General features: G+C 41.2%; 1 protein-coding gene across 3 annotated transcripts in view; it reads left to right on the plus strand.

Moving 5' to 3' along the window:
- Nucleotides 1-4,262: 4,262 nt before the first annotated feature.
- Nucleotides 4,263-12,216, plus strand: part of LOC149244311 (uncharacterized) — a 234,548-nt gene continuing 226,594 nt past the window's right edge. For all 3 annotated transcript variants that reach the window (XM_089374797.1, XM_089374798.1, XM_089374799.1), the window contains exon 1: nt 4,263-4,360. In XM_089374797.1, the coding sequence (XP_089230923.1) occupies nt 4,320-4,360 (41 nt within the window). In that variant the 5' untranslated portion in view covers nt 4,263-4,319. The remainder of the gene's footprint in view (nt 4,361-12,216) is intronic.

The raw sequence follows: 12,216 nt of genomic DNA on the forward strand, positions 1-12,216 counted from the left end.
AGGTGACTTAGGTTCGTACAAATTGTAAGAATTCACGATTACAGGAATTTGCGTGCTATTACATGAATTCATTTGCTATTATGAGAATTTGCTATTTTAGGAATTCATATATGATTGCAGGAATTTGCTAGTATAGGAATTCACGAATGACTGTAGTAATTTGTAGTGTGATTGCATTCTTTGGCTGAGCTCTTGGAGGGTTGATTTGATTGGTTAGAACTTAGGGCACACTTTGACTGCTGTTGATTTGGACAGAAATTGCAAACTTTGATAGTTGACCAAAATTGACTTTTGAGGCTCATCATTGGTTATTCTTGGTTTGTCTATATTGGATAATCAAAGGTTGACTTTGACTTTGGATTATTGTACTCTCTGTTGAACATTTTATGACAATCTAATAAGAAGAAAAAATTGAAAGGGTTTTCCCGCTTGTGGGGTTTTTCCCTGGTCTTTGACCAAATTGGTGTTTGTTGTTGATGCTCTTGATTGTCTCCTATTGTCATTGTATTCACTGTTCTATCTTCAATTATTGTTGATTATCGGAAAAACTAATTGTTACTGAAAATATTGCTTATTGAAGAATTGGTTTGGGCTAAAGTAATTGACATAGTATAGAACAATGGAAAATTAACATTTCACTCAAGTTTTGGGGCTCCAAAGTGATGTGCAAGCCTTCCCTTGTTATCACAAGGATAACCATCATCATCTGAGCTTCTGAACAAGTGATGCCCATCAAACAATGTCAAGGCTAGCTTGGGGGCATCTCGGGTCCACTGGGCACATCATCAGTATCTCCAACACCAAGGTTCATGGGCTTAGTGTTTCAACATCTGAGGGTTCCTTGGAGTGGAAAGCATCATGTGGGGTCATTAAGTAGCCCAACGCTCTACTCTTCATAGCAGCACTGCATCAACAAGGTCGTAGTCCGTCTCTAGAATGGACAAAATGACCTCTAGAATGCTACTGAGAAAGTAGGACAATCATCTCAAGAGGCATTTGTTGCTGTGATGAAACCACCTAACAAAACCCTCTCAAGATCAAGTGGAAATCACCAATCATTAGGTGCAATATCGATAGATGCATCATATTGGACCATACCTAATGCTGGGTTAGAGTAATACTTCACACAAAGCTCATCTTCAGATATCTTACTAGATCGAGTCCCATAAACAAGTTACTTCCTTATGTTAGGGATGGTTAGATGGATACCATATTAGGTGTTTCTAGCCTCCAAGGGGAATTGACAAGTCCCAAGTTAGCCCATCAATCCATGGGTGTATGTGAAATGGTGGCAACGAGGTGGGAATGACATCAGGGCAGGGTGCCATAGCCAAGTGACCAACAGTGGTCCAACATCCTGAGTGTATAGATGTGAGGAGGGAGCAATAGTGGAGGCATGGTTTACCCCTTTTCTTGGCTTGCTTTTTCTACCCCTCTGGCACACCTTTTACTTCTTGATGATTTGCTTTGATTTGGGTGTGCCTTTTTCTTCTTTATGATTCACTTTGATTGGGTCCATAGCTCAAGAGACTAAGCTTGCTTTTTGGGATTTAGTATTTAATACTCCTTAATGATGAGTCAGTTTATCGTTCATCAGGGTTGGGCCAATACAAGGGTTCTTTTTATAGATGGAGCATTATGTGGTTGAGGAACCGGGTGATGGCTAATGAGGGGGTTAGAGCTCATGCTAGGCTTTTGCCCATGTTCTGATCAAATGTCTTACCCATATTTTGCATTTTATCTTTTTCTTTCATTGAGGTTTTTTATGCTTTTAACTTTCTTTCAGCTGCATCAACCTATGGGGCAAAGTTTTCTAGCTTAGACTCAATTATGAGGATGAGAGGCTGGTAATCCCCATGACCAATGACCACCATCCCAAAGAATGGAGATGGAATGATGAGAAAGGTGAAAAGTAGCAAATATGGGATACCATGGACATGCTTCTTCAATCAAAGCCTTCCTAGTAGTGTCTTTTCTAAATCCCCAAGGGCTCAGAGGAGGTCCCACTAGACTAGAGTCAAAGACTAATCTCCTAGATAAAGTGAGAGAACAAGAATATGGTCAAGATCGGTCAATCATTGAGATCATCTGTTGATTCACACTAGTCTGCCTGAAAAATTAAGTGAAAGCACATGATTACAAAATGTTTAAAGTACACGCTGATGGATGACCCACATTCCTTCAAGAAGGAATTCTAGATGGGAGAGAGAAATTTGACTGGAGCAAGGAGTGGCGGATCCTGGGATCGTGTCATCTGCTGATCATACAAGGCTGCTAGCTGGCTGGCTTTTCTAGGAGGAGAAAAATATTCTCCTATTGGTTACCCACTTTTTGGTGGGTATCATGACCTAGGTTAGATGAAAGCTTAAGTAATAAGGTGGCTGTATGGGGTTTTCTTATGGGACATTGTTTTCATTGCATGTATTGGCATCCACATCACATTGAATGATGTATCAAGCATATCTTTGTTTTAGAATATATTCTGCCTTGGGATTCAGTGTCCACATTCTTATGTGGTATTCCTCAGCTTGCTGGGCATATATTATGGGCAATTTGCCACTTGGGATCATATTTCCATTTTTGAGCATGTACCTGTTTACTTTTATTAAATAGCTTTTTAGTTTTTTGTTATATTTTTTGATATTTCTGAAATCATGAATTGTAATTTCTGTGCATCACGTCATTATTTTGAGGAATTTCAAAATTTCAAAATATTATTGTGGCTTAAGATTCTGGGGGGAACTTCTATCCTTTCTCAAAACCCATACCCACATGTCGCCTGTTCTGGAAAATTGTGCGGCATAGTATTATTTGGTGTCTATGAGGTGGATTTTGTCAGGGAGTGAGAACCCCCAAGTTTGGTTTGTGAAATTTTGAATATTTCAGAAGTTTTCTTTGTGTTTTATTCTTAGTTTTTCGTTGAGTCCAAATCATACTCTTGCTCTTGGCCTTTGCCCATCGCCAAGTCATACTTGAGACTGAGTTATTTGACATTGACTTGTTGTGAGGAGGTTAATGGAATGCAATCTGTAGATGGGTTGCATAATTTGGCTGATGTGGTTGTGGAGCCTAGTCTATGCAATTATAGATCAAAGATATTAAAAGCAGAAGTGAGAAAGCTACCTAGGGTGGCTTCTACTTTTATATTACCATTAACTCTGAAAAGATTGTATATACCGGTGCTAATTGTGACCAGTGTATAGATGCAGACAATTTATCCTTTACTAAGTACTACAGAAGCAACTAGGCTGACCATTTTTCCTTCCAAACATTTTTTAGCAAATATTCTAAAAAATTAGATGTCTCTCTGCTAAAAATTATAAACTGTCACCAGATATGTTACTTTGTCAGCCTCTTGCCCCTCTATTATTTCCCTATGATTTTATCTTCTTTTCATTTCTCTAACATTATTGCATTATCATTTGCAGCTTCCAGGAAAGGTGTATGGTCTTAGAATTGCATTATTATTTGTACTTTGGAAATACCATTTATAGCATCAACTATATCAATGTTATTGTCATCAGTGAGTCTGAGACCCTTCCTCCCTGCCTGCCTAATCAGGGGTTGAATAGCACTGAAATAGAAAATCTGTCTCTATAATAGAGAGACTTATCTTGATTCTTACCCCTTTGAGTCTTTGACTGCTTTCTCTTGCTTGTTATTTGCAGTAAAATTGATCAAGTTCTGCCTCACAAAGCACAAGCAACATCTGTCACACCTAGCTTATGCTGTAAATCTCTGTGGCACTCAGGCAGATTAATTGCTATTAGCTTTTTGTGAAGGTATCATTGTGTGATTACTATCCAGGAGGACCCCTCTTCTTTTAATATAGTGGAGATGAGGAGCTTTAAGAAGAATTTTTTTCTACTTGTGCTAGTCAAACAGAGTGCTTTTTGTGTGTGTGATGGAACTCCTGTCCCATGATGTACCGAGTTGATCATTGAAGTAATCTACTCAACAATTCAAACAAAAAAAATGACCAAGTTTCTCTCTAAGATAACAGGACCAATTTATTTCTGTGAATTCTCACATTCTGATATTGACTATATTGAAGGTCCTCGTTCAAAGGAGTAATCTATCAAGGAATTATAATAATTTCACAGAAAACTCTATGCTAGTTTGTTTACAATTAAAAGGTCCAGTAGGAAAGAATCTAGGCATTTATAATATTGGTGGTGATGGTTACGTTGGTTCCTTTCTACGCTGATTAAACTATTTACTTTATGGTTGTTTTTCTCATCTTTTTAACGACTTGGCAGGCATTGAGAAGAGCATTGACTGACAAGACTTCTGGAGATATAAAGTCTACTGCATACCCTATGACACCAATTGGAATCATAGAATCTTGTTTTTGGACGAGGTATCTCTTCTATCAAGTTGCTGATACTTGCTAATTTGTTGTGAGTATAGAATGAACTGAAATCTAAGGGATATCTCTAATGGAGTGGTTAGCCTTGATAATATGATATACAACTCAAAATTCAAGGAGTTATGCAATTTGATGTTTGAGTCTCACATTAATTCTTTATTTGTAGACCGTTGTGGATTTAAGTTTATATTATACATACACACAAACATTTTAGTGATCTCTCAACCAGAGTCTACAATTACTTCTAGCTTCTAATGATTTTTGATATTCACTTGACAATTACTTCTGCCTCTGATGAAAATGGATAAGATCCTCTCAGAAAGCAACTATTTAGTGTGAAGTTTATCACAGATTTCCAGGAGGACATAGCATTCTTCAATTTCGTCGCACATTTTTTCTCAACTAACCTGTTTGGAGCCCCATCATAGACATACTTTCATACTTTATTCAAATTGAAGAATTTCTCTTCATGAATGTCTCGAGTTGAATTTATTGCTCAAGTAAATGCATGCATACTATTTAAGAAATTGAGATAGTTATTTGTTTGAGTCTCACATTAATTCTTTATTTGTAGACCGTTGTGGATTTAAGTTTATATTATACATACACACAAACATTTTAGTGATCTCTCAACCAGAGTCTACAATTACTTCTAGCTTCTAATGATTTTTGATATTCACTTGACAATTACTTCTGCCTCTGATGAAAATGGATAAGATCCTCTCAGAAAGCAACTATTTAGTGTGAAGTTTATCACAGATTTCCAGGAGGACATAGCATTCTTCAATTTCGTCGCACATTTTTTCTCAACTAACCTGTTTGGAGCCCCATCATAGACATACTTTCATACTTTATTCAAATTGAAGAATTTCTCTTCATGAATGTCTCGAGTTGAATTTATTGCTCAAGTAAATGCATGCATACTATTTAAGAAATTGAGATAGTTATTTGTTAATTCACCTTGAATGATAATTTTTTTCATTTGAAAACGCCTTATTGTCTTTTGATTGAAGAACCACTAGCATCCAATGAAAAGAAAAATATAGAATCACACAAATGGGAGCCTTGACCAATGTTGCACGGGAAGTTTTTTTAAAGCGGATCCATGGAAGTGTCATTTCTGTTGATTTGGGGTAGCATCGGATGTGCTCTAGCCACGAAATTTGGTGGAGAGGTTGGGGCACATGAGATCTCCAATACCCAGAAAGGGTTCGGGCAGATTTAGAAGATATTAAAATAATTAATATTTTTAATGGAGTCCCTAAGTCTAAATTTAGGGAAATTAAAATATTAATGTGGATTAATTATAATATGAAACTGTGTTAGAATGGTCCAAAATACATGGATCAAGTCAGATCTAATCTTAGCTGTTGATTAGGGACTTAATCTCGGCCGTTGATATGTCAACGAGAAAAGTATAAGAGGAGGCTTGAGGGTCACTTGGAGAATACACCAGAGTGATTAGTCATTCTATTCTCTAGAGCGGGGTTTGCTAAGAGAGATAGAATCAGTGATCGGAGTTGCAGCTGAGGGGCATTGAGTACAGAGAGATAGAGAGACAGAGATAGTGTCGGGAAAGCAGTGCAGGAGCCAGAGAGAGTGACACAGTGGCAGCCAAGGCTCACGTAGAGGTAGCCAGGAGTTGCCCAAAGCTTCAGAGAGGTCATCGTTGCTGACACAGAGGGCTAGAAGGCTGACGCAGACCCATTCAGGGTGCTGCAGGGCCAACGCTGGGCAGAGAGGGGTTGACACAATCCAAAATGGCAGACACTGGTGTTTCTGGGGCAGATTGGAGTTGAGGAGGTGCCGGAAGGATTATCCAGTGTTTTAGCTGGGAAATTTGTCTCAAACTGAGAGGTATTACTACCAAGGAAATTCTTTGTTGGGTAGGCCGGTTTTGGCACCCAGATTGTACTATGATATTTGCTTAATAAGAAAACCCTCAGATAGCTGCACCGATTTTCCCACATTGGGGTTTTTTGGGGACATTGGTCCAAAAATAACGGTGTCATTTAGTGTGATTGTTTCTGTTTCCTTCAGTTGATGATCTGTAATGTGTTGAGCATGTACTTGTGTTTATTTTCAGTATTTACATGGTAAATAACTTGTTAATTAATCAGAACAAGTAGGAAGGAATAAATCAGAAAGTACATGGAAGGTTTCTAACGGGTTAGATTTAGAAATTCCAACATGGTATCAGAGTGTGATTGCAGATCATAGGAGGACCAAGGACATCAGCCGAGCGAAGCAATAGTAGCAGAAAACAACTGTCTCGAGGTGACAAAAGTTGTTTCTAGCAGAGCAACAACAAGGGAAGGGTGACGCAGTGCTTGCGTCATCAAGGCTGATCCAGAAAGAGGCAGCACAGAGGCTAAGGAAGGCAAAGGGAGCCTCACGCAAAGCCACACAGAAGCTAGGAGCGCTGACGCAGTTGGCTGAGGAGGCCATGTTGCTGGTGCCGGGATTGCGTAGAGCCTAGGAGCTCTCACCTTTAGGTTGCTGGGGATTAAACTTTAGAAGGTTGTGGGAACATTGCCGAGTGGAGCTGGTGAGGTACTATAGTTAGAACAATACCTGATAGGGCAAGGCCAAGAGGAGGGAGTTGCTATCGAGGGTTTCTAGCCGAGAAACCTAGATCAATGTTGCGGTTGCACAAACGGTCAGAGTAGGGGGCATCTCGACATCGACAGAAGGATTTCCAGGAGGGAAATTGAGTCTCAGAGGGAGTCAGATTGAGAACTTCCAGGAGGGAATTAGAAGAGCATCATGCCACTACACGGAGTAAGAGACCAGGATAGACTGAACGAAGTGTCAAACTTCGCAATCTGGAAGGCCAAAATCTTATCTGTACTTGATAGAAATCATGTCAAGAGCTTCGCCTTAAAGGTTATAGCTATTGCAGTCGACCCAAATGATAACGACAAGTACGAGGAGGCAATGGCAAGGGCTAAGAGCATCATCCTTGACGGGGTCAAGGACCATGTAGTACCACACATTACCAGCATACTTTTGTGCAAAGAAGAATGTTACTAGAGAATCAGTTGAGGTCGTATCAAATGAAGAAGGGAGAATCGATTGACACCTTCCTCGGAGGACTGAATGAGATCCGAGATCAGTTCACTGCTATAGAAGCCACGTCGTATCAGGAATTGATGGTGAGGACAACCTTGAATGCTGTCTGAGAAGACTGGGAGGTATTTGTCCAGAGCATACTGGGCAGAGGGACTCTTCCACCTTGGGACGAGATGTGGGCTGCTCTTCGCCAAGAAGAGATCAGACGGCAGTCATAGACGGGTAGTAGCAGCAAGGGGATCAAAGTCAAGCAGGAGGAGGAAGATGTTGCCACAACATCTGAGGGAAAGCAGGAAAAGCGGAAGAAGAAGGATCTCTCCAAGATCAAGTGCTTCCAGTGTGGGGAGCTGGGTCATTATGCGACCTAGTGTCCAAGGAAGAAGAGTAAGGGAGAGTCTTCTGAGATTAAGGCAGCGCCAACAAGGGTAGAGAAGGATGTTTTGACAGACGATGACTGTGCCATGAGTGCACACGCACCACTTGAGCAGAAGTGGGGAGACATCGAGTTGTAGTCAGGTGGATTACAGATGATGAGGGGTAGGATCCTCGAGGTACCCAACCTCTTGGATTAGACCTTGCTACGGGAGCCCCAAAGAGGAGTAGCAATATTGGCTGATGTGGGTAGAGATGGATGTGGATGGAGCAGCAGAGAGCTATAGTGCAGGAGTCTCGAGACAACGCAGAGTTAGTAGGCTGCAACAGTGCAAGAGGCACAGGAGTGTTGCACCAGTGCAAGATGGCACAAAGAGGTGTGCAATGGTGCGAGATGCAGGGAGTTGTTGCAACAACGCAGAGGTCAGAGAGGGAGCACTTGTCAGCGACAGAGGGAGCTTCAGCATCAGGAGGATCTCTAGCCCAACAGAGAGGTCAAAGTTGGGAGATTAGTTACTTACTTCTCAGTAACTGAGTTGCAGTGCAACAATGGGCAACACGATGCAACATGATGAGAGGAGGTACAGTGCGGATGCAGTGCTGGGAGAAAGGACCAACAACAACACGAATGCAGAGGGAGCTGTAGTACAGATGCAGTAGTGGCAGTGGCAGAACCATGGGCAACAGTACAGGATACAACAGTGCAGAGGATGGTGGGCAGCAGGCCTAGCATCAGCACAGGGACCGATGCCAGATGATCAGGGTGATATTTAGTGAGGAGTATTATTAGAGCACACTCCTCGCTAAGAGGGAGTCTTGATTTGGGGTAGCATCGGATGTGCTCTTGCCATGAAATTTGGTAGAGAGGTTGGGGCACATGAGATCTCCAATACCCAGAAAGAGTTTGGGCAGATTTTAAATAGTTCAGGAGATATTAAAATAATTAATATAATTTAATGGAGTCCCTAAGTCTAAACTTAGGGAAATTAAAATATTAATGTGTATTACTATGAAACTGTGTTAGAATGGTCCAAAAGACATGGATCAACCCAGATCTAATCTTAGCCATTGATTAGGGACTTAATCTCGGCTTGAGGGTCACTTGGAGAATACACTAGAGTGATCAGTCATTCTATTCTCTAGAGCGGGGTTTGCTAAGAGAGATAGAATCAGTGATCGGAGTTGCAACTAAGGGGCATTGAGTACAGAGAGACAGAGGCAGAGATAGTGCCGGGAGAGCAGTGCAGGAGCCAGAGAAAGTGACACAGTAGCAGCCAGGGCTCACGCAGGGCCACACATAGGTAGTTGGGAGCTACGTAGAGCTTCAGAGAGGCCAGAGTTGCTGACGCAGAGGGCTAGAAGGCTGATGCAGGGCCTCCTAAGGCTGATGTAGACCCATTCTGGGTGACATAAGGCCAATGCTGGGCAAAGATGGGCTGATGCAGTCTAGAAAGGCAGGCGCTGGGGTTTCTGGGGCAGATTGGAGCTGAGGAGTTGCTGGAAAGATTATTCGGGGTTTCAGCCAGTAAATTTGTCTGAAACTGGGAGGTATTACTGCCAAGGAAATTCTCTGTTGGGTAGGTCGGTTTTGGCACCCAGATTGTACTCTGATATTGCTTAATAAGAAAACCCTCAGATAGCTGCACCGGTTTTCCCACATTGGGTTTTTCCAGGGACATTGGTCCAAAAATAACGGTGTCATTTGGTGTGATTGTTTATGTTTCCTTCAATTGATGATCTGTAATGTGTTGAGCATGTACTTGTATTTATTTTCAGTATTTACATGGTAAATAACTTGTTAATTAATCAGAACAAGTAGGAAGGAATAAATCAGAAAGTACATGGAGGGTTTCTAACGGTTAGACTTAGGAATTCCAACAATTTCCTAAAAATCTAGGAAGCGAAGCATCTCGGAAGGGTCTACTATCTATATATATATATTTTGCATTTATATTAAAAAAAAACTTCCAAAATACCAAATTAGTTGTAGAAGACATGAAAACATGCATATTTTTACATAAATCAAGAAAGATATGGTATCCATTGTACATCAATGATTAATTGTTTCAGCATCAACCATCTAGATGCATTAACCATCTAGAATCTAGATTACTCTTCTCTTGTCTAGCCTTTGCCTCTACTTTGATTCTCTAGAGATATTAGTCAACATTGCCCAATTTTGATCAAATGGCCTAATCCAAGCCTTATAATATGGTAGAGTAAGCCTAACATGCCTGATCAATGATTTTGACTTGAGTGGAGGGTATATTTTTGCTAAGGCTATGAAAAAAGAGTTCAACAATCAACAACACCAACACTGGGGTACATATTGATATAGGGCTCGATGCCCTTGATTAAATGCCAATCACACGCCCTCATACATGATATAATCCAATGAAATGCCGCAATCACATTGATCCTGAAAACTATTAAGTCTGCTCAATATTGAATGGGATATGAAATTCTATTTTCTCCATATGAAGTCCGATGAGGTTGGAACCACTCTCAAACATCCTGAGTCATTTCATGGTAATGTTAAAAATTTAAGTAAAAGGCTTTTACTTTAAGAATTTGACATTACCATTAGGGAGCATTAAGGGGCACCTTGGGAGTGTTTGGAAAGCATAGTTCCTTACATAACAGTTCGAAATTTCCAAAAACAAAAAAAATTCCCGCAGAACCGTGTGAACCATCCACCTCTCGGATCCGCTCGTGATCCGTGACGGATACATGCCCTAACCTCCACAGATCCGCATTCGATCCTTTCTTGATCCACGGATGTGGCAACTGGAATTGTGGATCGGGCCCCCGCGGATCCGATTTTCCAGGAATTGCCAAAAAATGGCAAAAATGTGGATCCAATTTTCGGATCAGCGGTTCCACCGAAGGATCGGTGGTGGATCCGTACGGGATGTGGTTCCACCTCTTGATCCTTGGGGGGGACGGTTCCTACAGCTTTGGTCTTGACAATGTTTGCTTGCTTGTGATGCCCACCTCTACACACCTACTGTTCAAAGCTGATCAATCCCTTGCATTTTTGTAATCCCCTCTCTCTCTCTCTCTCTATATATATATATATATATAATGCAAATGAGTGTACAGTAGGTCTACAACACTGGTGATCTCCTGTGTTACTTGCATACTTGCTATTAGGTTTTCCTACTTGTGTGTGTCATGTTCCCAATTAATAATTTTGTTAAGGGAATTCTCAATTTTGCAATTTTTGGCAGTTAATAAATATTTTGGCATATAAACTTAGGAAAAAGTGGGTGGAAAAGGAAAAATTATAAAGGTGCCACCCCCAAACAATAGAAAAGCCAAGAAATTCGATGGGAAGTGGAGATTGGGGGCCACTCCAAGGAAATACACACCCCTTGGAGGAATTCAAATTAGGTGAGAGAGGGAATTTGATGGGTGGAGCCCACAAGGAGCATGAGGGATGGCTAGCTATAAATTGGGGGTGAGGCTCTCATTTTAGGGCTTTTGATGATTTGACAAACTTTGTTGTTTCTCAAGCTGTTCAATTGAGTCACAAGTGTTGTTTAGCACCAAAGTTTCCCAAGGAGGAAACTCACCCTTCTCTTCGGTGGATTACGAGTGCCACCCTAGGAAGGTATCACCATTGTCTTGTGGAGGCAGGGAGAGACATAGCACAGGTGCCACGAATTTTCTGAGCTAAGTTGGGACGCAGAACCAGAGCCACGCTATCCTTTGGAGAGTTGGCGCCGAGAATTAGGAGTCACACCCATTTGCTAGACATTACTTGCAGAATTTGCTAGAGGAGAGAGGAAATTACAGAGCAGAGTGAGTCCACCACTCCAGTGCGAAATTCCCTTACTAAGCCTGCGCAGTCATTGCCCAGGCCTGCGCACTCATTGAGAGGGAGTGTTTGTGGGTGGTCTTGTTCAATGGAATTTGGAGTTGGGTTGTTGTGTGGGAGTTAGAAGGGGGACAAGGGAGATTTTCCATCATTTTGGAGGGTTGTAAAGACAGAATTTCCTGCAGGCCGAAATTTACTGGTAGTGGAGGAGTGCTGGGAATTTGGGGTCAATTTTGGAGCGTCAAAACTAGAGGAAACCCTTTTTGGGTTTTTCTTGGTTTTTGGCAAGGACCTCAAATCTATTTTGGCGGAATTTTCTGGGCAGATCTGAGGGGTCAAATCAGGGTCTCAACACAGGCAATAGTGCAGAATTACTGGGTCAGCGCAAATTTTCTGATAGATAAATTCCAGCAGCAGTTGGGCATTGGCATATCCACCACCTGAGGCTTGTAGCTTGCCTTGTGCAATCCCAGGTGTACTCTTTCTATTTCACATTGTACACCAACAGTTTATATAATAAAATTGCCCATTTTTGGCATGTTGGGAGCATTTCTGGGTTGTTGGTGTTTGCTGAAAATTTTTA

This window comes from Pinus tabuliformis, chromosome 8 (assembly GCF_031772625.1).
Source record: "Pinus tabuliformis cultivar Carrire ecotype Pingquan chromosome 8, CPIR1, whole genome shotgun sequence".
Taxonomy (NCBI): Eukaryota; Viridiplantae; Streptophyta; class Pinopsida; order Pinales; family Pinaceae; genus Pinus; species Pinus tabuliformis.